General features: G+C 41.2%; 1 protein-coding gene across 1 annotated transcript; it reads right to left on the reverse strand.

Moving 5' to 3' along the window:
- Positions 1-20: 20 nt before the first annotated feature.
- Positions 21-20731, reverse strand: jupa (junction plakoglobin a). Its single transcript, XM_029437096.1, has 16 exons — positions 20568-20731; positions 9617-9663; positions 8811-8972; positions 8454-8698; positions 7945-8183; positions 7067-7268; positions 6572-6716; positions 6295-6398; positions 5844-6182; positions 4862-5014; positions 4595-4714; positions 4359-4509; positions 3393-3514; positions 3096-3135; positions 2153-2291; positions 21-1031 (listed from the first exon to the last, which is right to left on the reverse strand). The coding sequence occupies exons 2-15, from the start codon at positions 9627-9629 to the stop codon at positions 2155-2157; spliced, it is 2172 nt and encodes a 723-aa protein (XP_029292956.1). The 5' UTR covers positions 9630-9663; positions 20568-20731; the 3' UTR covers positions 21-1031; positions 2153-2154.
- Positions 20732-24878: the final 4147 nt, after the last annotated feature.

The raw sequence follows: 24878 nt of genomic DNA on the forward strand, positions 1-24878 counted from the left end.
TTTAAAACATGGACACCATAGTATGTTTAATATATCCTTTATTTTTATTAAACAAAATTTCAGTAAAAACTCTTATTAAGTAGAAAGACAAAAATTTCCCTGTCAGTAGTTTGCTCCAGCTGTAGGGCCTTCCCCGACTTTATCACCACATGTGTTGACTAATGAATCAATCTGTTGAAAACATCTGAAAAACCTCGTTGTTCTTCTTCTTCTACATCTAATGATTACGGTCACCTTTGTTAATATTCTGGTAATGCCGGGTAATGTGAACCTTTCCCAGTGAATAACTTATAAAAAGATGAGAAAATATTCCTAAAAAAAAACAACCAGCAGGGGGGGGGGGGGGCTGGGGGCAGCCCTACACTGCTCTCTCTCTCAAAGACCTCCACATCTCCTCGTGTGTTCATTCCTACTGAATTAGTGCCGCAAGAAAGAACGAGTCCGTGTAAACTAACTCTTCACCGACTCTTAAACTGTTGGGTCACGGCGGGAGAAAGTTGAGTATATAGTGTCAAAACTACAGCGTACACAGCAGTGTCTGTTACAAAGGCGTTAAGAAAGAAACAGAGCGGTGAGCAGGTGCACCGTGCACGTTGAGCCACCTCTGGCAGTGTTTTCAACTATTATTCTCTTATTTTTTTCCTTTTTCTTTAATAAAAAAGAAAAAGAAAAAAAGAAGGAAGCTACGCGATTATCATCACAAAATAAAATCTCTTTGGCATAGAATACCCACCCAAAAGCGTAAACACACACACATACACACTCACAGACACACACACACACACTCTTAAAAAAGGTTCTCTACCAGAAACCTACAAGCATCATCAGTTATAATCAGCAAAATTATGCTATAAAACAAAGTTGAGCCCTGTTAAGAATATGAGTCCCGTACTCGGTGATAATTGCATATATTACATCAGGCTGAGAGCCGAGGGAATAATCTCTACTGACGACTAGATTCTCTTCTTTGTCCCAGTATGTCCCGTGTCAGCTCCTACGCTTCTTTTTCCACCTTTCCGTCTCCTCAGGATCTGTAAGAAGAGGGGAAAAAAAAGACATGATGAGGAAAAAGAAAAGCCCGCAGGAGCCGTCGCCCTCAAGTTTCTACTACGAGCGATTTCTGTAGTTCTTCTTCTCACTGGTTTGAAGTCAGCGGGGAAAAAAGATGTCACACAGTTCCCAACATCAATGAGGATACCAGTCACTTATGATCTGTATTGCTTTTAAATGGCATCAATCTATATAACTTGTCAAAAAATGACTCCTTGAGAAGTCAACATGAATAATTACATTGAAGAAGATCTCGGCTTCTTATTAAGGTCAAAGTTCCACGTGTGGTCATGCTGATCATTAAACAAATCTGCTCATTTTGTTTCTTTTAATGTTAAATCATTTTAGTCTGAATTAAAATTCTTATGTTTTCCATACCGCTAATGTTGCCTCCAACTCAACCTCAAATATATAATTTGTAACTATGACGACATGAATACCATGTTGGCTTATTTTATTGGGCAAAACTCTTAATTTCTTTAACTGAATGTTTTTCATTCTTCTTTTTCTGATTGAGTAAAGCTATAAGTGCTCTTGCAAATACCAAAAGCAACAGTGCTTTAAAACATTATGCTATATTAATTCATTGATATTCATCATTTCACCTGAGTAATTTAGTTTAATCAATCCTTATATTGTTATCTTATATATACTTTTATATAGCACTGTTCAATATGTGCTATGGAAGTCCTGGGAGGCAAGTGCAAATTAAAATAACCCATTTTTAAAGTTTTCAAGTTCCTTAATCTGTTTCTTCATTTGTGAAAACGGGTAAAATAAAAGTTTTGGCAGGTAAACTCTTTGTTGTTGTAACACTGATTTCAACCACAAGAGGCTGAAGGTGCACCACTTTTTATTTATTTCTCCATGCTCTCTAAACACAAGCTAGAGATAGAGATAGAGATAGAGATAGAGATAGAGAGATATCTTGTGTTTAGAGAGCATGGAGAAATAAAAAAACATGGAGAAATAAAAAAGATGATTTTAAGGAACTTAAAAGATAATCCTGGCTTCTTACCACAGTTATCAGCACTCTTGTATCTGCACTTGTTTTAGACAACAGATCCTGATTGGCTGAGGTAACTTGAATGAATGAACTGACCTTTAAAATTCAGGGTACCCTTGTCCTCCATAGGTGCCTTGGTATTCGTCCGATAGCATTCCTGTGTCATTGACGTCCATGGGCATATCAGTTGCATACCCGCTGTAGCCTTGGTAACCACCACCCATCCCATCCAGCTCTGCAAAGGAGATTACAACATTCCTTACACACTGGACCAACAGGTTATATCACTTAGCACGTAGTTACTGCCACTGTCATGATAGTGTTAACAGCAGTGTAGAGAATAGAGGAAATCATTTAACATTCTAGGCACATTTCTGGAACACAGTGATCAGAGAGAGGAGAAGCTCTCTGTTCTGAGAGGAGACAGAAAAATACCAAGGCCATACAAGGAGAAAAGTCAAGGACAGGAATTAAGAGAAAGATGCAAACACAGATAAGGAAACACCAGAAAGGAGATCGAAGGGGAGAAAACCTTTTAGGCTCGGCAATGAGGAATAGGTAGAGATTTATTAAATAAAGAAAAGGGGGAAGTGAAGGCGATAAGAATGGTACAATGTCACTTGGGCAAAAAAAAGAAAAGAGACACTGGACTACAAAATGTGAAATTTGAAAAAGACATTAAAGTAAAAAAAAAAACTGAAAACGATGGAGGCTAGGACTGTGCTGCTCAATTAATCAATAACACTTTAACTAGAAAAACAATTTGATGTGTATGGAAGCCAATATGATGTCATTATTCTGAGATACTAAGTCATCATTTTTGACAATATTTCTCTTTATTAAAGGATTAATATATATATATATATATATATATATTTTTTATATTTATTTATTTATTTTCATCCTATTTTTTTCTTTTACTGGTGGAAATAGACTTCCCTAATTTTGGAGGCTGCTCGTTTAAACACCCTCCCTGCGGTCGATTGACCCAGTGATGACAAATGTGCTGTATGTGCACATTTCCGGCATAGTTACTCACCATCTGGATAGGGTCCGTCCATGGGGACACTGTTGCGGGCCTGCAGAGGTCATGAGAGGGCACAGGTCAAAGAAAGTAAACACTTTTAATAGACGTATTATTAAACAATATATGATAAAGAACTAGTTTCTTGAAAACCAATTGCTTTGCAGAATGCACTTTATAACGGCTCTATATAACTCTATATCAGCACTGTATAAGATGAGTGAGATGTAAACCCAAAGAGTCAAAAGGGTATTTAAAAAATAGAAATCTACTTTAAAGTTCCGTTGTCAGTGGAGGGCGCCAGACACTCACCAGCTCCCAGGTCTGGGGGTCGGTTTTGAACAGAGAGTGTGTGAGCTCCACAGACACTCGCTTCTTGTAGTCGGAGTTCTTATCCTCGGAGATGCGGAAGAGCACAGCTGCAGCGTAAGTAGCTAAGGGGAGAACATTTCTTTATCAGGACATATTAATTATTATTAACAACAAGTTATAGTGTGGGTGTATTAAACAGCTCAAAGTCCACAATTTAGTCTGTAATGCAACAAAAGGTTAAATATTTAAAGATAAAGTGCGAAAACATAAGTTTTAGGGCTCATGCTATTTACTGCATGAGTGACTTTGAGGCATTATAGATAAAGTGCATTTATAACATCAATTATAAAGCCTGTAGAATTAACATATCTGTGTGTGTGTGTGTGTGTGTGTGTGTGTGTGTGTGTGTGTCAGTGAGCCTCGTCTAATTCAATCTCTCTCTATGCATGAAACAATACCATAATAGATAATAATACCCCCTCCAGAACAAATATCTTCAGCTATACACTCGTGCTCTAGTTGGTACCACTTTATCGTACAAAACAGCTTTTATTTGCAACTTTAATCATTATTTATTTTTCATTTTATTCTTTGGGTCCCACCATTTTTGTCACCTATAAAAGTACTTCTATGTACATGCAAGTGTTATTGGATTCTGTACGACTTTATATACCAATAAAAAGACCTTGAGCAAACTGCCTCTACATGTACTTTAAACTCACTGCACCCTATTTTATGATCGGATTGTGTCATTTAAATATAGTATCTATAGTAACTATGTGTCCTTCTGAAATGCACTGGAGTAAAAGTATGCTTTCTCACAAAATGGTCATTTAAAGTAAAGTACCTGGAAACTGCACTTAGAGTAAGTACAGCACTTGAGTAAATTGACTTTGTTCCTTTCCACCTACGACTAAAGGCTACATTACGGTGAGCTAATCGCAGTGCATTATCTGGCTGTCCTACCGATGCCCTCGTTGTTGGAGTGCAGCAGGTCCATCAGCGGAGCAGACGCTCCCTCGCTGTCGATGAGCTCAGCTGACGGTTTGTCCAGGGCCAGCTCGCACAGCACGCCCGCCGCCACACGCTTCACGTTGTCCACTGGTGAGTAGAGGAGCTGGAGACGAGAAGGGGAGAGCGAGATTAAAACAAAACACAAGTTAATCATCAAGACAAGGACGTGTGAGAGTTTCCTCTGGTACCTGAACAAACAGAGGGATGGTCTGCAGGTTGGCGATCTCTGCTCTGTTGATGGGATCTCTTGCCAGGATGTGCAGAGCTCCTGTGGAGCCCTCCACTATCTCCTCCATCCTCACTCCGTCCTGAGGAGCAGGACGCACAGAAGAAATGTTACACAGGGATACAGAAATCAATAAATAATTCACAACTACTCATTTCCACACTCCCTTAGACCCACATGTAGTTAGTCAGTAACCTTGAGCATCCTTTCAACCTCACCCCTCACGTACCTGGTATGTCTGCTGGGTGGATGAACCATGTTTCTGGGCGTCCTGGTGGGCTTTGAGCAGCAGGTTGACCAGACGGGGGATGGCTCCAGCGTCCCTCAGAGGGGCCTGGTTCTCCGGGCACAGGGCCAAGTTGCGGATCAGGCCGACCACAGCCTTCAGGCAGAGCGTGAAAGAGACTGTCATGGTACTGATCACAGTCACTCGTCAGCAAGTAAAACAAGGCTGACAAACCAAGATGCTCCATTAGATATACGAATAAAAATAAAATAAAAAAAAGAATTGTTAATTTTCCCTCCCCTAAAGCCTGATCTTGTAAAACATACTGTTCCTGCTGTTATGTCATTTCATGCTCCTTCAGGCTGATTGAGACTCTGGCCTTCTGCCGGACCTGCCTCCCCTCTGTCCATCTGTCACCATTTCCTACAGTCTCTCTCATTGGACCAAACTCATCAACTCCTCAATTTGTTTCACAGTCCTGAACTTGGTTTCCTCAAACCACCTGCTTTCAGACTGCCACTGCTTTCATTTCTGGAGTCCTTTCCCAAATTTTAATTTCTAGACCAACCTAGTAGCTCAAACAAGGATCATTGAGATTTTGAGCTTATTAAAAATTATACACAATATGAAATAATGTCAAAGACTGTGGTTGCAGATCACGCAAAAAAAAAAAAAAAATCGAAAATTAAAACTCTGCAACGTTTAGTCGAATGATAATAGTTTATAAAAAAATTAAAAAGCGGAAAAACCTTCTTCTCTGTTTTATAGCACATTAAAGTGAATATCTTTGCATTTGGTCTGACAGAAAGTCAAGACATCACTTTGGACTTCTCTCAACTTCTCAATTTTCTGACTTTTTATAAACCAAAACATTTAACTATTAATCTAGAAAATAAACGGCAGATTAATCCATAATTAATACAGTTGTTCGTTTCAGCCCTATTTGAGCCCATACTCTCCCCCTCCACCCCTCCCGTCTCTCTACCTTGATGACGGGCCAGTAGTAGGGCTGGTTGAGCAGCTTGACGATGGCCGGGATGCCGTAGTGTCTCCTCACAGCGTTCTGCGCAACCTCAGCCTGTTGGTGGCGTGATGTCAAGTGACGCAGAGCGCAAACGGCAGGTTCAGTCACATCCTCCTTCTCGCCGGCGCGCAATATGGCGTGGATCAGCGCCTCTACGCCGTTGCCCTGGGTGACCTGAGTTTTATTGTGGGCATTGTTGCATGTGAGGTTCGACAGGATGCCGGTGGCGCAAGTGAGCATGTTGAGGTCGTCTGAGCTGAGCAGGCCCACCAGCACCTGCAGAAGGCTTTCCATACCCTCCTGGAAACAGGAAGAGAAAGATTTCAGAAAGTTCCTCATGTGTCCAACTAAGAGTCATAAAATCTGGTTTGTCAGAGAAGAGAAAAAAGTGAAAGTGAGTGTGGACGCAGACCTGCTTGGTGGCGGCATCAGACAGGTTCCTGAGCGTCCACAGACAGTTCTGCATCAGACGCTGGCTGGAGCCTGTGAGGTGATTTCCCAGAGCCTGCATCCCACCTGCAGGGAACAGAGAAGTTAGATCACTCAGCTCTCACCAACATCTCATTAATTGTGCTGCCATGTTGCGCTGACAAACTTGACACACCTGTATGACTAACTCTTACTTATACACACACACACACACACACACACACACACACACACCCTGACAGAAAACATATATTACATACCGGCCTCAACAATGGCGGGTTTGTTGCTGGGGCACACAGAGAGCACTTTGAGCACACGGCTCGTGGTCCACAGCAGCTTCTCATAGTTGTAGTTTCTCATGATGTGAACGAGACCCTCAGGACCAGAGTTGGAAAGGATGATCAGCTGTGAGAGAGGAGGACCGTGTGAGTATACAAAGTGCAGATGGCGTGGAAATAACTTTACATTTTTATGACTTGCGATCCTTTTGTAAAGAAAACCTTACAGTTCACATTGTACAAATATGACAAAGTTGTGAGCTGTTCAGGCAGATCAGTTAATTCTCACTCATTTGATTACAAGAAATAACCACACCCATACCCTCACTGTGCCAGCACCTCTGTTCACATGCCACACCCAAAACCAAAAACACCTGAACACACACAAGCAAAGCCACTTGAACAGTCTCAAATTACAGGACTTGGCTGGTGTGAAGTGTACCAGCCCTTGTATTACATGTGCAGGCAATTACACACCTTGCTCTCCTGGTTGCCATAAGACAGCAGCTGCAGACAGTCTGTGGTGATGGCCAGGAACTTGGGGTTGCTCTTTTTCAGCAGGGGAACCATCTTCTGCAGGCCGTCGGCCAGACGAACGGCCATCTTGGCTCCTTCCTGGTGCAGCAGCAGGTTGTGGAGCGTGGTGATGGCGTAGAAGAGCACAGACTCCATGGGAGAGCTGAGGGAGAGAAACAGGTGAGTTAAGTGTGTGTCACAGACAAACGGCGTGTCCAGTTGCCATTCATTAAAATAGGAAAAATAAAATATCACAAATATAATAAGTGATCTAAATAATTTTACCATTTACTTCTTTGGACCCAATCTTCCACCTGACTCATAATTCTACATGATTGTGCAATCTCCTACATTTCCCATAATGCCAGTCGACACAATCCAGAGAATGGGCTTGAACTAGAATTGACATTGACAATAAGGTTTTCTGGTAGAGAAAAGGTGAGATTTGCAAAACAGGTCTAGGAATCTTTTGAGGCCGATTGTGGAGAAGTTAACATCTCTTTGTACTCCGTAATGGCTTTCTCTTACTAAACGTCAGTACAAAACTAGAGATTCAAAAGCTCTTCCTTCTCGTCTTCAACTGAGCTGCATTGTAACTTTACTGTAAACTACCTAAACATGACTTCACACTGTTTGTGTTTGGCATATAACATTTTTTTCCCCCGATAAAATAACCCTCCCATAACCATAAGGTGCCTTGAAATTCAATTGACATTGCCAAAACGGTCTTTTCTAAAACACTGTTTTAGGGTGAAGTTTCCCTTTCATACCTGAAATATGAGAAAGTCCATTTTCCCAACATATACAAACAATGAAGACAACGACAAGGATCAAAGTACCTGAGCATGCGGACCAAAGCGGGGATGCCTCCAGACTTGAAGATGGAGAGAAGGCCCTCTCTCTGGTGGGACAGGTTGTGGAGGATGCTGGCTGTGGCCCGTGCCGTCTCCATGTCACTCGTGTTCTGCATCGCCCGCACCACCGCCGCCACCATCTGAGGGGACTGCATCATCGCACGCCGTGACGCCTCCTTTCGTGTAAGCTGGTTTACAATCTGTGCTGCCTTGCTGACCACCACCTGGTGAGAGAAGAAGAGTTATATAAAATGATACATACACTTGAAAGTAACTGCCTGATTTCAATGCTGCTTCTGTAACAGAGGGTCGTATTCAAGATGTTCAAATGTCAAAGATCAAAATTGAAGGAATAGTTAAATTTCACAAAAATGGGAATGTTTGCTGTTCTTTAAGTGCATCAGTAATATAATCATCTCATAAGACCCTTAATGATGTATTAAATAACAGCAAACAACTGCACTTATTCCTGACTCAGATTCTGCGTTCATCACCTGGTCTTCATCGTTGAGCAGTTTGGTGAGCTCGGGCACGGCGCGTGTGGCCAGCTCGGCGTCGTCCTGGTAGTTGATCAGATGGATGATGGCCATCTTGAGCATCTGGGAGGGCTCTGCCAGCCGCTGGACGTTGGTCATCTGGGACGGGTCTGTCTGAGTCGACAGGATGGAGGTGCCCGACTCCAGCGTCTCTGGGAACATTGCAGCCCGCACACGCTGGGTTCGAGTGTAGACCTCCACGTCTATGGAGAAGTGAGATGATATATATATGACAATGATGATATCACAGGCCACGTGTAATTTAAAACAAAGTATATGCACACTGTCTGGTTTGGCCCTTGCTTGTTGTCTTACCGGGTTGTTCCGATGTGATGGTGGTGGTTGTCGTGGTGAATTGTTTGGAGTATTCGCCGTCGTCATCTCTGACTGTGGTGGCTCCAGACTGGATGCCCGAGTCCATGCCATACATCGTCTCCTGCCACTGTGTCACCTTCGACATGCCGCCGGCCTCACCCACTGCCATGCACAAAGAGAGCAATTGTGGGACGTCAGAAGTGTTGTATCAAAGTAATGTATTACCAAGTTTAATAAATATGGACTAAAGGTTAAAAGGAGTCTTGGGGAAAAAACAAAAAATCGGCAGTGTTTTTCTTGTTCGCCACATAAAGGAACCGTGTTGAAGAAGTAACCTTCAGCTGTAGATTGTGATAAGGAAGTGACCTCAACATAAAAACAATAGTTGGAAGTAGGAAAGGTCATGATCAAAGAAACAGTAAAAGCTCTGTGTAGAACGAGGGAAATACACATGAGGCTCTAACTAGCAAATATTTTCATTATTGATTAATACAACAATCTTTTCTCTCGAATCGATTGGTTTGGTCTTTAAAATTTCAGAAAATAGTTAAACATGGCCATCTCAGTTTCAAAAAGCAGGAAATCTCCATTTCTTTGCCATTTTTCTATGAAAATGAATAAATGATCAAAATAGTTGATAGTTATTCTGTCGATCAACGAATCAATTATTCAACTTATGGTTACAGATCTAAATGCACAAGTTAAAAATAAAACCATCACTTATGTTTGTTAAAAGAGCAGAAATCATTTATGACAGTAAGATGCATAACATGTTTTTCAAAGCAGCTGAATTGTGAATGACTTACTTTGCATTGCCATCCTTGCCTCCCGTTATCAAAACAATGGAGCAAACCTAAAACACACACAAAGAAAAGTTAACATTTGCAACATTGTCTTCTGCTACAACGATGATGATAAACGTCACTACACGCCTGCCTCTTCATGAATTAATTAATATTCCAGCGAGGTGTCTGCTCTCTCACAGCAGACTGTCATTCAGTTTTTATATGCAACCGGAGTATGACAGATCACAAGATGACCCCCCCTCCCAGCCGTGCACCCTGACCTGAAGATGACAACACAGAGCAGCAGCAGAGGCTCAAGGGGGAGGGAGGACGAAGTGGGAAGAGAGACAGCTGTAAGTCAAGAATGCTAACCAGCCTAAGTGACCTTTCACCCAGGGCCTCCGCCCATACAGCCGTGGGAGCAGCCTGCTGCTGACGCATGGCAATGAGGAACCTGCTCGTCAGGTTTCTACTCCACTAGGTGTGTGCGTGTACAGACAGTTAGCAAGCTCCTCATAACACACTAAACCTCTTGCTAAATTGCCTGCAACCTAACTTTTTAAATTTTGTTTGTCTCATTTCAAATACTACCATTTGTAAGACTTACTTGCCTTCTGGGTCTCATTAAACGGGTTTATAGGAATCTTGTGTAGTTTTACTTTAACAGTGCTCCAGATTGCGTAACTGCCACACTACTTGTTGGTGCATAAAAATCATTCTCCTCGCTTATTTACTCAGCTATTTAATCCTCAGACATTTTACTGCATCTCATAGTAAAATATATTTTTTTACACTGGTATGCAGTGCTTAACCTGTTGTGTGCACTTTACCATTAAATGCATGCACCTTTGAGTTAAAATGTCAAAACTGGTTAAAACATGTGAATCCCAGACTTAAAAAAAAAAGAGAACTTAAAATGAAGACATGCAAAAATCACGTTTACTTCCTGTCAAAAAGATTATACGTCTCAAATATTAAATCTAATATTCATTAATAATGCCACCTGTAACTAAGTCATGGTTTCCATTGCACAGAAGATCCGCATCTCATATTCTAAATTAAGCCTTAAAATGAAGACAAAACACAGACCAGCCTTCTGGACTTCTTTGTTATAAGGCCCAAAATAACCTCTCACTGTCAGACCATGCATAGAGGTTTTCCATATTCGCGTTTCTGCAGGCTGAATGTCACCCAACACAGAGACCCTCTTCTGCATTCATAATAGCTGCCTGCCGCTGCATGAGACATATGAACGATAGCACAAAGCCTTCACTGTGCTGGTTACAAGTGTTTTCAGATGTTTGACTGTTACTGACAGGATGCAGAGCACTGTGTGCGTCTGTCTCATGTAGGAGTGTGGTGATTGGTGATATCTGCAGGCAGTAGGTACTGGGGGGGCTCTACACATGGCAAAGTCAAACAAAGGCTTAAATAGACACAAAAAAAAGCATCAATAAGCATCTAAACTTATTTGGCACACAGACCTCCACCAAGTGCCTCTCGGATGGTCCCATATCCCAAGTTGGAAAATTAGTAGTCGGAATGTGGAAACAACATTGACGCTACAAAGAAGATGTGCATTTTATTGCTCAGAGCCTTTAAACAACATGTTTATAGCCGTTTCAGACTTGAGGGGGCGTCGACGTGAATTTTCCAAGTCAGGAACCTTCCGACACTTCCGACACCACATGAATGTATTGCACAATGTTAACGATAGTGAAAAATAATGCGTGTAGCATACCCGTTATTCGGATACGATCCTAAATTTAATGTATTTTTCTTTGGCCCACGCTACACCCTTTCACCAAGTTTCATGAAAATCAGGCATGTAGTTTTTCTGAATCCTGCTGACAGACAGACTCACAAATCGAGCCGAAATCATAACCTCATTGGCGGAGGTAATAAAACAAGTTGGGGCTAAAAGCCACAATGTCAAGCTGCTGTGTTGGCATAAAATGGGCCATAAACCCTTGAATTACCACCTTTACCTCGGCTTACATTCAAATTCCCGGGACATAGTGACACTAGCACGACTTAACAATGCAGTAAGCACTATAATCAGAGTTGAGTTCGGAGGACAGGAATTTGTACAAAGCTGAACTGCGTTGTCCCTCTGCCTTACACTGGAACTGTTCATGATGTAAAGCGCCACTCCCTCATCTTTTTTGCCCTCTGGCTTTGCATAGTGATGTGTCGTGTTGTGTTCAATCCCTTGGCTAACCCAGCCCTCTTTTTCTCCCTCTGGCATTATACTGCTGTGTGTTTCTTCTTCATACAAGCTGTAATAGAAAACACTGACAATATGATGCACTTTAATGGGCTAGTAACTCAAAAGCCCCCACATGTTTGGGCCTGCATGTGTCAATTATGATATGCATGGGCTCTAAATATGTTCACCTGAACCTGATGTTCTTGTTAAAAAAGGTCCTAACATGTTCCACTATCTCACTCTCACAGGGAGCAGCAGCTCAGCCAGTTTCAGCTGTAGTCAGTCTGGCACGAGATCCTGCAGGACCAGGCCCCAGAGGACTGTCTGAGCTTGCAGCTACATGCTACCTTAATGCACTGACTCATAAGACAGAAACTATGCATACTGTGTATTTCTACCTTTCCAACTCAGGGCGTGGCTTTTTGTTTTTTAACACAGGCAGGAAGTATTGTTTCTCCAGATACTAATAAACTCTTGACTATCTATCCATTCATCAATATGGCAATACATCAAACACAGTTCTGCAGATCACAAAGGCTTTTTATTTTAAACCTAAAAGCATTTAATTGATCCACTGCTGAAGGCATAAATACAACTGATATAAAAACAAAGCCCATGTGACTTTCTGTTTCAAGTATGTACACCATGTCTACACAGAACGTTCCTGTTCTCTGTAAATCAGGGACAGTGTTTGTGTAGTCTTTGTTTTCCTGGGCGAGGCAGCGAGTTCAGCCAACTGTTGCAATGCTGCGACACGCCCCGCATGTTGCCTAGGTAACCGAAACTCTGCTCAGGCACTGTACTGTAGGGGGTTTTATCCGCTGACCCATCTGATGTCTGAAGCTATGCTTGTTTGTTTGCTGATAAGCACTGTTGCCTCTTGGGTTTCTCATAATTGTTTTTTCCCCTCCTTCCCCACAACGCTCACGACTGTGGTCCAAGCCAGAGAAGTTGAGAAAAATTATTAAAAGTTTTGATTTTAAATAATATACAGCAAAGCCAAGCAAAAACTTTTATATTTGTATATCACGGAGACAGTAAAACTGAGTATTGAGGCTTATCTTCTGGTTCCTCCCCCATTGTTCAGTGCTGACTAAAAGCTCTTGGTTGTATTGTGTACTTCAGTCTGGACTTTGCTCTCTTCCAGTTAATGAGTGATGCATCGTTTCACTCTCACTGTACGTTGCTCCATAATCGCCTTTACCACTATCCATCCACCCACACAAATGCATAGGAACATGGAAGCTGCACTATTTACTCGAGAAAACCACATCTCACACCCATCACTTCCCACTACCTCTGTGCATGACTTTAGGGGGCTTCTTCCTAAACAAAACAAAAACACTGCACATTAAAACCAGGAATGCATATACAGTGAAAGCTGCCAGGGAGTGAGTTGCAACAGAATGGCAGAGATGGATACAGTTCAGCACCCCATGGTGAAACACTGGTGTGACATTCCACACTAACATATTGCATTTAATCTGTCCCGTGTCCACGCGTAAATCTTGTTGTGCTGAAAGAAAAGTGCACGCTTTTTCACTCTACTGACACCAAACTCTTCTAAACGTCCCACTGACTCACTCAGATTGCTGAAACCAAGATACTATAAGCATAAGGCTGCTGTCGCAATGGATAAGTAACTCTGTTCTCATGATTGAGAACAGGGTTCATTATCCCCCCCCCCCCCCCTCTCCACCAGCATGTCAGACAGGGAGTGTCTCCCCAGCAGTGACAGGCTCTCAATAAGGGTGTGGCAGCAGAGCTTGTGGGCGTGTAAGTGAATAGGGTGAGGCTGAATACACCTAATTACCAGAGGGTCTAAACTGTAGATTCTGACACTTTATTCTCCTCAGTAAATCACTACAATAATTAAGAAGTTATGTTACAAACTCCGTATTGAACTGAAAAACACTCCAGCATTCCAGATTTTCTGACTTCGCTGGCCTAAGCTCCTCTTTGTATCACAGCAGGAATGAATCAGGTCAGGGAAGAGGCCCAGGGGGCTGGAGATGTACTCTGGTCGTTTTCCAGAGTGGCTCCTAACATACATTACAGAGTTTGCAGTGACATGTTATTTAGCCTCATGCCCGTTTGGCAGGCGGCGGCGTAAATAACATGTCAACAAGGCTTTTACATGCCTGTTTGAGAAGATGACTCACAAATTCGTGTAAAGCGTTAAGGCATAGTTTGACGTTTTGCGAAATACGCTTATTGGAATTCTTGCCGAGAGTTAGATGAGAAGATTGATACCCCTCATGTCTGTTAGTTAAAGATGAAGCTAGAGCCAGCAGCCAGTTAGCTTAGCATAAAGACTGTCTGGTGAAAATAAAATACACCTACCAGCACCTCTCAAGCTCACTAATAACCACATTACATCTTGTCTGTTTAATCAAAAACCAAAGAGTAAGTAGTTGTTTTTAAAAGCTAAGCTAACTATTTCCTTGTGTTAGCTTCATATTTATGGTACAGACAAGAGAGTGGCATCAATCTCCTTATCCAACAAGAAAAATGTAGATTCCTTTAACTCTATTCTCGAAAACAAAAACACAGATTTATATTTAGTTTATGTTAATTACAAAGTCTCACGGTTTTGCAGCTTTGCTGTAGAACTTTAGCCTTATCTGGTGACATGTGATTTCTAACAGGCTAGCTCATGTCAGGTTATGACTGTCATGCAAATAAAGCAGATTATGTTCCCACACATCTGTAAAGCTTCCTGCACCATCTGCACAGATCAACTGTTTGATATGGAGGCTGCTCCCACACGCACACACCCTTTCATATGATGAGCAACACAAACTCCTCTTACTATAAAACCGTTTCCCAGATGACTTTAACACAACACCCTGCACTCACACAGCCCAATCCTCCTGACACAGTAAATGGCAAGTGCTGCCAGCTGAGCCTCCAGACTTGACATTGTGCTCTCTGCATCCTTCTCCACAGAGTCTGGGTTCAACTGTCCCGATGGGATACAGCTTAACACCCCCACCAAACCTTCCTGGTCCCCAAACCACACCTCCCTTATCCCCCATTCGCCAACAATAGCCGTTATGGCACTGTAATGGAGGCAGCAGGGGCTAACAGTTTGTTACAAATCAATAAGAGAGGATGTGAAGCAGTGCACAGCTAATGGATTTATTGTGGTGGGTGACAGGAAGTGGTGGTCAACATTATCTGACTCACCAACTGCTGGGCTGTCTGGTCAGAGAGGGGAAGATTATTAGGAGAAGCTGTACTTGCACAACTATTACTACATACTGTGGATAGGTCTGTCATAAGAATTACGTTATCGACTTGTCGTACAATATATGGACATGACCTCAAGCATTTTTATGTTCGACGTTTAAGATATATGGACGACCTTGATTATTTTTTCGTTATCTACTTATCGTACGACATATGGAATTGACCTTTTTGTTGACCTCAGTATTAAGTGTTGTGTTTATCAGCAGCATTTTAGCCAACATGACGGCAGAACAAACAGGGTTTTCCCAACCATTATAAGACTTGAGGTTTGCACATCTGTGTCACTCTGAGCCTGAGAGTCCATTTGACTAAATGTTTTGGTTGCATTTATGTTTTATTTAAAAAATGTATTGTGCCATTACATTATGATTTTATCAGTGGCATACAATGCTCTTAAAATGACAATAATATCTGGGACAATATATCTTCCAACCAAAGTAGTTTTCATCACAGTAGACGTGAAACTACGGTGACAAACTACTGTTGGCTGTATCGTGTCATGTGCCAAGTTCAGGAAGAACACAGTTTCAAGTCTACATTTGTCAATTGACTGTAACAGGCAGTTGATAAAATCCAGACCATAGCAACGCCACAGCATGCCAAGAGCCCACAGAGAAAGAACAGAAAATGAGATACTGCGGCTGGTGTGCACTTGAGCAACACACAAACTGAATCTGTCCAAAAGTGGCAGATACAGCACAGTGCTCTCCCCTTCCTTGCCTGATGTGGAAACATTCCCAACAACACAAGTCAACCACAGTCTGCATGCCAATGAATAAAATAAGCAGCGGAATGGATAATGGCCCTAGATCTGACAGTTGATTTACTGCAGCTACTTTAATTAGCTGAATTAAGCCAGTAGATGCAGTATGGCGTGTGTGTAGTTGTTTACTCCCGGTGGAATCTCGCTGTGAATCAAAGGAAATGTGAGCTGTCTCGGAGGAGGTGCCTGAGTGCAGAGCGGGATCAGATTACACAAAGCTGATAAAGAAGGAGGGAACAAGTAAAAGGGGGTGTACCCCTTTGTGACAATAAACCCTCACTTGCAAGGCCCAAAACAAAGTTCACCAAACGGTGCATCACATATCAGACAATGTGGGAGGGACAGACGTTTGTCCAAAGATTATCTTCCACATCAGGAGGACAATAAATACATCATAAATATAATGGGATATTCATTTTGCTTTAAAATCCAGTATTTGAACATCAGAAGCCCAGTTATTTGAAGAAGGGGCAATGATTTTGTTTTACAGTAAGCAGGATGCTGCCGCTCTCTCCATGTTGTTTGGGACGGTAGGAAGGAAGAGGATGAACCAAGTCTCTGATTCAGCACAGAGAGCCTCTGTGTTACTTTGTCTGGGTTAGAAAGGAAAAGAGTAGCCGCATTGTCCCATTGACTGCTGTCACAGTGAAAAGGAAACCGGGTCTCAAGTGTCCCCACTGAATGCAACCAAAAAGGCTGAAGCCCATCAAGATGTCTGTTCACTGGCCAAATTTGGTGGCCAATGCTGCATCCATAACCCTGTTTAAAAGGCCCTGACTGAGAGCTTTTTTTTTTTTGTTTTAACTGCCACTGACTGCTACGCATCGGTGTGCAGCTGAGCACTGAGGCGATGTGACAGATGATTAATTTTTCAGGGAGATTAGAGGCACAAGGGTGCGGGAGGGGGGGGGTGCTTTGGATAGTAGGGCAAAAGTCTAACAGGGTCCCTAAAGAATAAAACACTTCACTGGAAACAGTTCAAGTTCACAGTTTGTTGTTCTTTATGAACAACACCATAACAAAACAAAAGAAAAACTAGAATGGTGCATTTACGTGCTCCTCGGATGGTCCCATTTGGGTATGTTCTTCCGACTTCCTTGTGTTCATGAACTTTAAGTCCTAAAGTCAAAACAACTTACAAAGAAGATGCGTTTAAACAACATGTTGAAAGCTATTTTCAAGTTGTTGTTCTGACTGGAGGGGGAGTTTACATTAATTTTCCCAGTCGAGACCCTAGTTTTCCTATACTTCCAACGCCACATAAATGCAGCGCATGCCCCATCTCGCATAAGTAAAACATAATTTGTGTATTCGACACGTAATTCGGATCTTCTCTATAACTTCGTGGGTTCTTTCTTGGCCCATGCTTTACCCTCCTCCCAAGTTTCATGAATGTTGTGCATGTAATTTCCCCCCTAATCCTGCTGACAGACAAAGAGAGCTGAAAACATCTCCTTAGCAGAGGTAAAAAGAAACATACAATCTAAATATTTGAAGAATTATAAAAAAAAAAAAAATGTAGTGCCTTATTCTGACAACAGTCATGTCATTCGCTTTATATAGGCTACTGTTAGCCTAAAAGCTCCAAAATGTCAACTTTTAAGGAACAAAGAAGAAATGAAGTAACAATTTGTCTAAGACACCCATGCATATTTCAGTTTATCCAGTGTTTTGTAAAGTATGCACAGGCCCCAGGGTTGCGCAACATTTTCAACCCACAAAATCCTTCAAAAAGCAGCGAAACAAAAGAAAACAATCAAAAAACTGAGTCATGAGACTTTCGCTCAACTGTGACGACGGTATGCAAAACTAACTTCCATGTAAGATGTTAATGTTCGTCATGTTGCACATCGAACAAGTCACGCTTCCCTGGTGATTAGCTTTCTGTTTCAACCACACCCTTGCTATCCTCACTTTCCTTTAGAGAAGTGTAATTAAGGGACAGAGAGGAGGAGGAGAAGAAAAACAGACACCACAGGACTCATCAGAGTCACTATGCTGAGAAGTACAACTCAGCCAAATCATCCAACTGTGAAAACTTTATCTTTTGAGTCAGCGCAGGAATCCAGTTCCCTTCCTCCCTGCTTGGATATGCTGTTAGTAATGAAAAAATGATCAAACGGTAATGTATTCATGAAAGAAAAGCAGTAGGGTTCGGCTATTTCCAGCATGCCGTTACACTGATGCATGGGTGTTTTGGACAGAGCTCTGAAAGGAGTTGACTTGAAACCTGGCAGACATTCATACAGCTTTTAAGTGCGAGTGATGGGAAGAAACAGCCATTAGGCCTTTGACATTTTAAGTAAGGGACATTTTCTTGTCCTCGTTTTAACCAACCAAGGGAACTGTTTGAGGTAAATAATTTATTTCAATGTCCTGGGTATGGTTCAGCTGGGCAGTGCCAGCTTTACTTGCTCAGCATTATACCACTGTGCTCCACTAGAAGCTTTTGATTAGATTTTTTGTCAGTGACAGCGGAAATCTTTTACATGAATGGATGTTTTCGGACGATCCTGCCAATTGTTTAATTACTGTATTCCTGCCTAAACAAAGAGACTCAGTTTTAGGGTTTGACGACAGCATTGTCTGATTAAGATTTCCTCTAAGGTCTGTGAAAATTAACCCTGTGGAGATTTTGATCTCCCCTTTGACTTCAACCACAAAGACCCCTATCATAGCTGATGGGAAACGTTATCGCTCTGAGTCCCTTTCTCCATGGGAACAGTAAAACATAGAGGCAGGGTGCTATGCAAACACAGAGCGGGTCACACGACGTGTGCGGCGAGTAGCTGTAACTGAAGCCCCTGGAAAGTAAGTACTCAGTCGGGCACCACCGAACAGAGACGAGGTAAAACAGTGAATCCATAGAAAAAAGAAATCCTTCATGCTAAACAAATAGGTTAGGATATATGCCATACAGTAATCCCCTTTGAAAAGTGTAGACCTATTTATATACTGAAGCATCTCCCGACCTCTTGCTCTGCTAATGTAGGACAGTATCAGGGAATTAAGCAGGAGGGGGGGAGAGATTATCACGGTGCCACCACAGCTGTAGCTGCGACATCTACAGTAAGTCGCCCGCCACCCCCCTCCCGTCGCCATCCCACCACCCACTTCCCAGAGGGCAGACAGGAACAGCTTTCCAACCAGGGTGCTGTCTGCTGCTGCACTGATGACACAGACCCAGGGCAAGCTGGGTGGAGGCCTGACTGGCAGAAAGTATTGGCACGTTGTCCTATTCAACCTGACACACATTCAACAGCCTCAGCTGGATGCATTGGTTTGAAACCAAATTGGATGCCACACACTTGTTTGGCACTGTGTGGTGGTAGTTACTTACTGATCATTTTAAACAAAACAATAGGTAATGTGATTTAGTGTTTAATGGTCCAAGAGAGAGAAAAGCTGTTTAATTTCTAATTCCAATGTGACCCATGTCAAATTTGACTTTAACAGATATCAAAGTTGGCGGCTGAGGTTACCGCCAATGACTTAATCACATAAGAAAAAGCAGATAAGATAAAAAGTCATTTAAAATGCTGATTTCAGTAGATTTGTTCATGAAATGTAATAAAAGTAATCTGTGCTCCTGCAGTCACTAAGCGGGACTGCCTGTCAACACAGGAGCATCAGCAAAATAAGATAATGACATCATGGAAGATTTGGAAACACCTGGAGACATCACTGCTGGCATGATCAGCTGTATGGGAGTGGATGGGCGCTATAGTAACACATTTTAAAAATATGATTCATTATTCACGGTCATACATGAACAGGAACTAACATGCCCAATTAGCTCATTGTAGTATTTAAATAGTTTGAGCTAATACATTTACAATTAACAATTATTGTCATTATCAATTAAACTGCTAATTATCTTCTGGATTAATCCATGGTCTAGAAAGTGTCAGAAAACTGTGGGAAACAATTACTCGTTTTGTTGAAACAAAATACTAATACAGGCTATTGAAATTGTAATCTGAGGACTAAGATTTGAACATGTTTCGCACGTTTACTTAAAAAAAGGGACTTAAATGATTAATCGATTATATAAACAACTGCTGATTAACTTTCTGTGGATCGACTAATCGATTAATTGCCTCAGCTCATTTTAAGTTTATATTTATGACTTAGCTGGAACGATAAATAATTTGTTGTTGTCTTGCCAACGTGTTAAGTGTCCATAAAATGTTGTGTGCGAATGATACCAACTCTGTGATCTCTATCTTTCTCTGTTTAGATAGCAAAATATTGTCAAGATTTCGAAAAAATGTTTGGTAATAGCCTTTCTCTTCACCTGCCTCCCTCGCACGCGGGCGCACATACTTGGACACCACTAGTGGGACTCTATTGACAAGTGACGTCAAGTTAAATGATCGATACTGGGGCCAAAAACATCATTATGATTAAGGGAGAACGAGCTCTTCGGTACTTTAAACAGTAGAACAATGTGTAGTGTAAGAAAGCAAACTTTTGGGGCCTGGAGAGCTCGCGCTTCACTCTGAAACAGCAGGCAGTAGCGGTCAGTTTCAGGCATGCGGAAATGAACTCCAAATTACAAGGCTGGATTTGCACACAGGTAAGACAAATATGAAAATTGTAACCAAACATTATTCCACGTGAACGTACACGCTTATAAAGCAGGGAAGAAACTACTATAGCCTACGCAAAAAGACTGAAAAAAACATCGTCTGTGACAAAGACACTGAGCAGTTAGAGAAAGTAAACATACATTCAGTGAATCTTACCTGTCGAAAGACACGGAAGCCTTTAAAAATATTCCAGGTCAGTTTGTTGCTTTCTTCGGGAGGGGACACTTCTCTATTTCTCCTCACTTCTCTCCACTCTCTCCGTGCTGCTGCTGCTGCTGCTGCTTCTGCCCGACAGTGCTCTGAACAAAAATGAGTAAAAGAAGCGTCACCTCAGCCCAGACTCCGCCTTCCTCCCCCCGACCCCACCCTGATACAGCTCAACACACTGGGAGAGACGTTACAGCCTGTTTTATTGTTGCGAACTGTAGTCTATAAAATAAACAGAAAATTGTTAAGCTTACTCCTTAAAAATGGCCTTTGGTAACATTGATTATTGTAATGTTTTAGTAAATAAATATCACAAAGGACAATCCAATAGGTTTATAATATTACTACAAGAGTGAAAATATCATGTCTGAAATGTTTTTTTTTGTAAACTAAAGCACATGCACTTAATACCAAATAATGTACAGTATATGTATATATATTGCAATACTCTGGTTTACTATACTGTACATTTCAAGTAATCGTCTTATTTACACTATTCCGGCACTTTAACACAATTAATCATATATCCCATTTTCCAATTTCCAATTTCCCCATTGAAATTGGTTCTGATAGATCGACAGACCAACAGATAGATAGATAATCCCACATGATATCAACAAACAGCTCAGCATGTGAGACAAAGTACGACGTTCACAGACATAACACTGGCAGGAACTTAGACCTATAGATAGGCTATACTACTGTATAAATATAGTCTATTATAAAACCTTTTGGTGGCTCAAGAAGCGGATATTGCCGACATTACTGTTATAAAATTCGTCATTCATTCGTTTTGTTCCTCATTTCAAAGAGACAACAAGGTCGTGTGCAAGCAACCATTTCGAGCACCTGTATGACGATACAGACCACACCTTGATTACAACACGAAACCAGACGACACAATGAGTCACTGCAGCCGGGAAACGATACGCTGTCAGGGGGGCTGCTCACTGCTATGTACAGAGACAAATATATTTATAATGGATTATTGTGTCATGTGTTTGACACAAGCTTTCTTTTTCTTTCTTCCGGGTCGAACAATAGTTTCTTTGGAGGTAGAGAGAGAGAGAGGGGGCGGAGTGTAGATTTGTTTCATGTGAAAATTAGATAAATAGATCCTACTTTGGCATGTTAAGCCTTTGTGTTACATACAATAGTTCTTAGAATTAGATATATAAATAAATGTAATTATTTACAGTTGTTTCTGCAAATTCAGTAAAAACACAAAAATAAGATCTACGAGAGCAGGCAACTAACTTTTATTTTCTATATCGACCAATCTGCTGATTACTTTCTTGATTAGATAAATGATTCGGTCTAGAAAGAAAAATGCATATTGCTATTTTAATAATCCCAAGTTGACTTAAAGGCTTGTTTTGTCTAATCAGCAAAACCCCAAAATATTCCTTTTACTGTTAAAAACGAGCAAATATTTACATTTTAGAGGCTCTAGAAAACAAATGAGTTCACTTCAAATTGTTGCTGATAGAATTTCTGTCAATAATTATTATCAGCTCCAAAAACTTTCCATTTCCCATGTGTTTAAAATAATTTGGTGAAAACACACCTGTAACTTCCAAAAGTCAGAATATATTCACCAAAAATAAATAAATAAGTCATAGTGTAAGGAAACCATAAAATGTGGAAATGAAGTTTCTATTAAATGCACATGGGAAGTTCAGAGTCAGTGTCAGCGCTCCTTTCTGCACAGGAAAACAAAGAAATTCCTAATGCTATTGTGATTGACAAATACTACATGCAGTAATAGATGTCTATTTTCTTGCTGACTCATTTCAGACATGTAAATGCAGTAAAAGTCCCTGCACCTATAGACACTGGTGGTGCAGGGACATGTGTAACAAAGTGTTTAGCTGCCTATGTGACACGCTCTCTCTGGATGACAGACTCAGATAGGTCAGGCTGTATGCTACGTCCTGCCTCGGGCAAAATTGTCATGGCTCTCTCCTTTGTGGCCATTGTGACAGTCATCAGCTGTGCTTGTTAGAATGAAAGAGACAGGGGGACAAGAGATGCTGGGCCACCACTGGTTATATAGGTTATTATATTTTTCAGAGTGAATGTGTGGACATGATTGCCCTCTTTAAAAAAAAAAAAAGCTTCAGGCCCAATTGACAATCTTGGATTTTCATGTGCTGCCTGAGGGCCTCGATGTTTATTAGACTATTCATTAAATGGGACAGTAGCTTAGAACATTATACTCTCAGAGCTGTTACTCGTCCTTATATTTTGCATGTCTTTGACTTGTTTTGGCTTTCTCAGATATCCCTGGATGCAGGGGCAGCAGTGATATCAATGGAGCCATTGTTTTGAGCACAGCAGCCTCTTTTAAAAAAAAAAATTATTAGCCAGGAATTAAAAGAGTGGGATTCATGTGAGACTTCAGCTCATGCCGACTCATGTCAAAGACACCTGACTTTTTGGTTTCAGCACTAATTCAATATTTAGCTTTTGATGTCATTTTATCTGGAAACATTTATCTATTTCTGAGAATACGTTAGAGGTTGTTTGCTTACACACATGAGATAATGTATAGGAAGTTCTCCTTATCTTTCTATCGATCTGTGTTAATATGTCACATTATACAATTTACAAAGTAAGAAAGTTTCTGAATATCCCGTAGACAAGGGTCAAAATGAAGTCCTGCACCGATAGACTTGGCTCCAGTCTTGTCCTGTAACCTCCCAGCAAACAGACCTCACTGATCTCACTGTACGCTCAAATCTGTTTTTCACTCCAAGGGCAGGACACACGCTGATATGATGTCCCTGCTTGACAATACTCGCCTGTTTCGCTCTCTCTGGTCCTTTGCGTCTCACCCCACAGGAAATGGCCCCATTGTCCTTGGGAGAGGAAATGGCCTGTTGCAGACCACGAGCTCACTGGATTGATGGAGACTGTGGTAAATTATTAATCATCACTTAAAAATGAAAGACACACAGACACTGTACCGTCTACGGAAGAATGTTTTGGAACAATGAACCTGCAGCTGCAGTTGACCACCTGTATCAGGAGAGAGATACATTGAGTATAAATGCACGTTTTAGTGGCTGTATAGCACTAACTGATAAGTGTACAAATGCAAGGACATAAAGTGTTTGTAATTCGACTAGATTGAGTCCATGAGTCGCAGGATTAGCCAAACCCACAAAGAAGCTGACTTTATCGGCAAATCTTTGACCTGGGAAACATCAGTGACTCACTAACTTATGGAGCTTTTCACCTTATCAAACGCTCTTGGAGTTTGCTCACTTCTCATGGAACTAGATGTTCAAACTTTACATTATTAAAGCACTTCTAGGACTTCTTGTTCATGCTGATTTAGAAGTTGAGCCTGGAAACAGCAGACAAAACAATCCGCACTCAAGGTCTACTTACTTTCTTGCCCTGGAGTTTTCAAACGGAGCAAGCAACACTGTATTGTCAAATTTAATTCTGTGGTATAAACAGCTTTTGGTAGCCTACTCCATGAGACAAATCTACCAACTTGATTGTAAATTTGTATTTTTATATAGGGCTGGGTGATAATTCAATATCATAACTTTCAATGGAATCATATCCCCTGGTAGACCACCACACCAAGAACAGACTATTCCACCACTGTTGTGCAATTATCACTGCCATGTGCAATATTCATCTTTATAAACTACTCAACCGCTTGTACTTATATTTTTTTATTTAATTATCGTGCACTCAGCACTTTACCTCAAATGTTCTTTTGCTCTTTTGCTGTAACAATGTAAATGTCCCCGTTGTGGAACTAATAAAGGATTTCTGATTCTGATATTGTGATGAAATTATATATTGAAATTACGTTGTCTAAATTGATAATAACAATCACATATAATTGCTCAGAAAAGCTGAATTGTAATATTTCAATATCCATTCAGTTCAATGTGATAAACAAACGGTGTATATATGGAAATATTTCGTTATTTTTTGTGTGATAGTTTTTAATAAATAATTTAATAAAGATAACCAGAACAGTTAACACATAATTGAGATCTTAGAACCAAATGATGCCTACCATCTTTCATTTAATTCAGACTTTTACCACTAGAGGTAGACGGAGACACTCAGTATTAGTCCACACTCAGGCAAGCCTGGAGGCATTTGTTAGGGTCAGATCAGATGTGTGTGAGTTTCTGTGTGTGTGAGAGTCTGAGGGTGCGCAGTATGTCTGGGTACATTCTCAGGCGGGCTTGGTGGTCGGCTCTCAGGGTTAAAATAGCTCAGCATTTG

This window comes from Cottoperca gobio, chromosome 1 (assembly GCF_900634415.1).
Source record: "Cottoperca gobio chromosome 1, fCotGob3.1, whole genome shotgun sequence".
Lineage (NCBI taxonomy): Eukaryota > Metazoa > Chordata > Actinopteri > Perciformes > Bovichtidae > Cottoperca > Cottoperca gobio.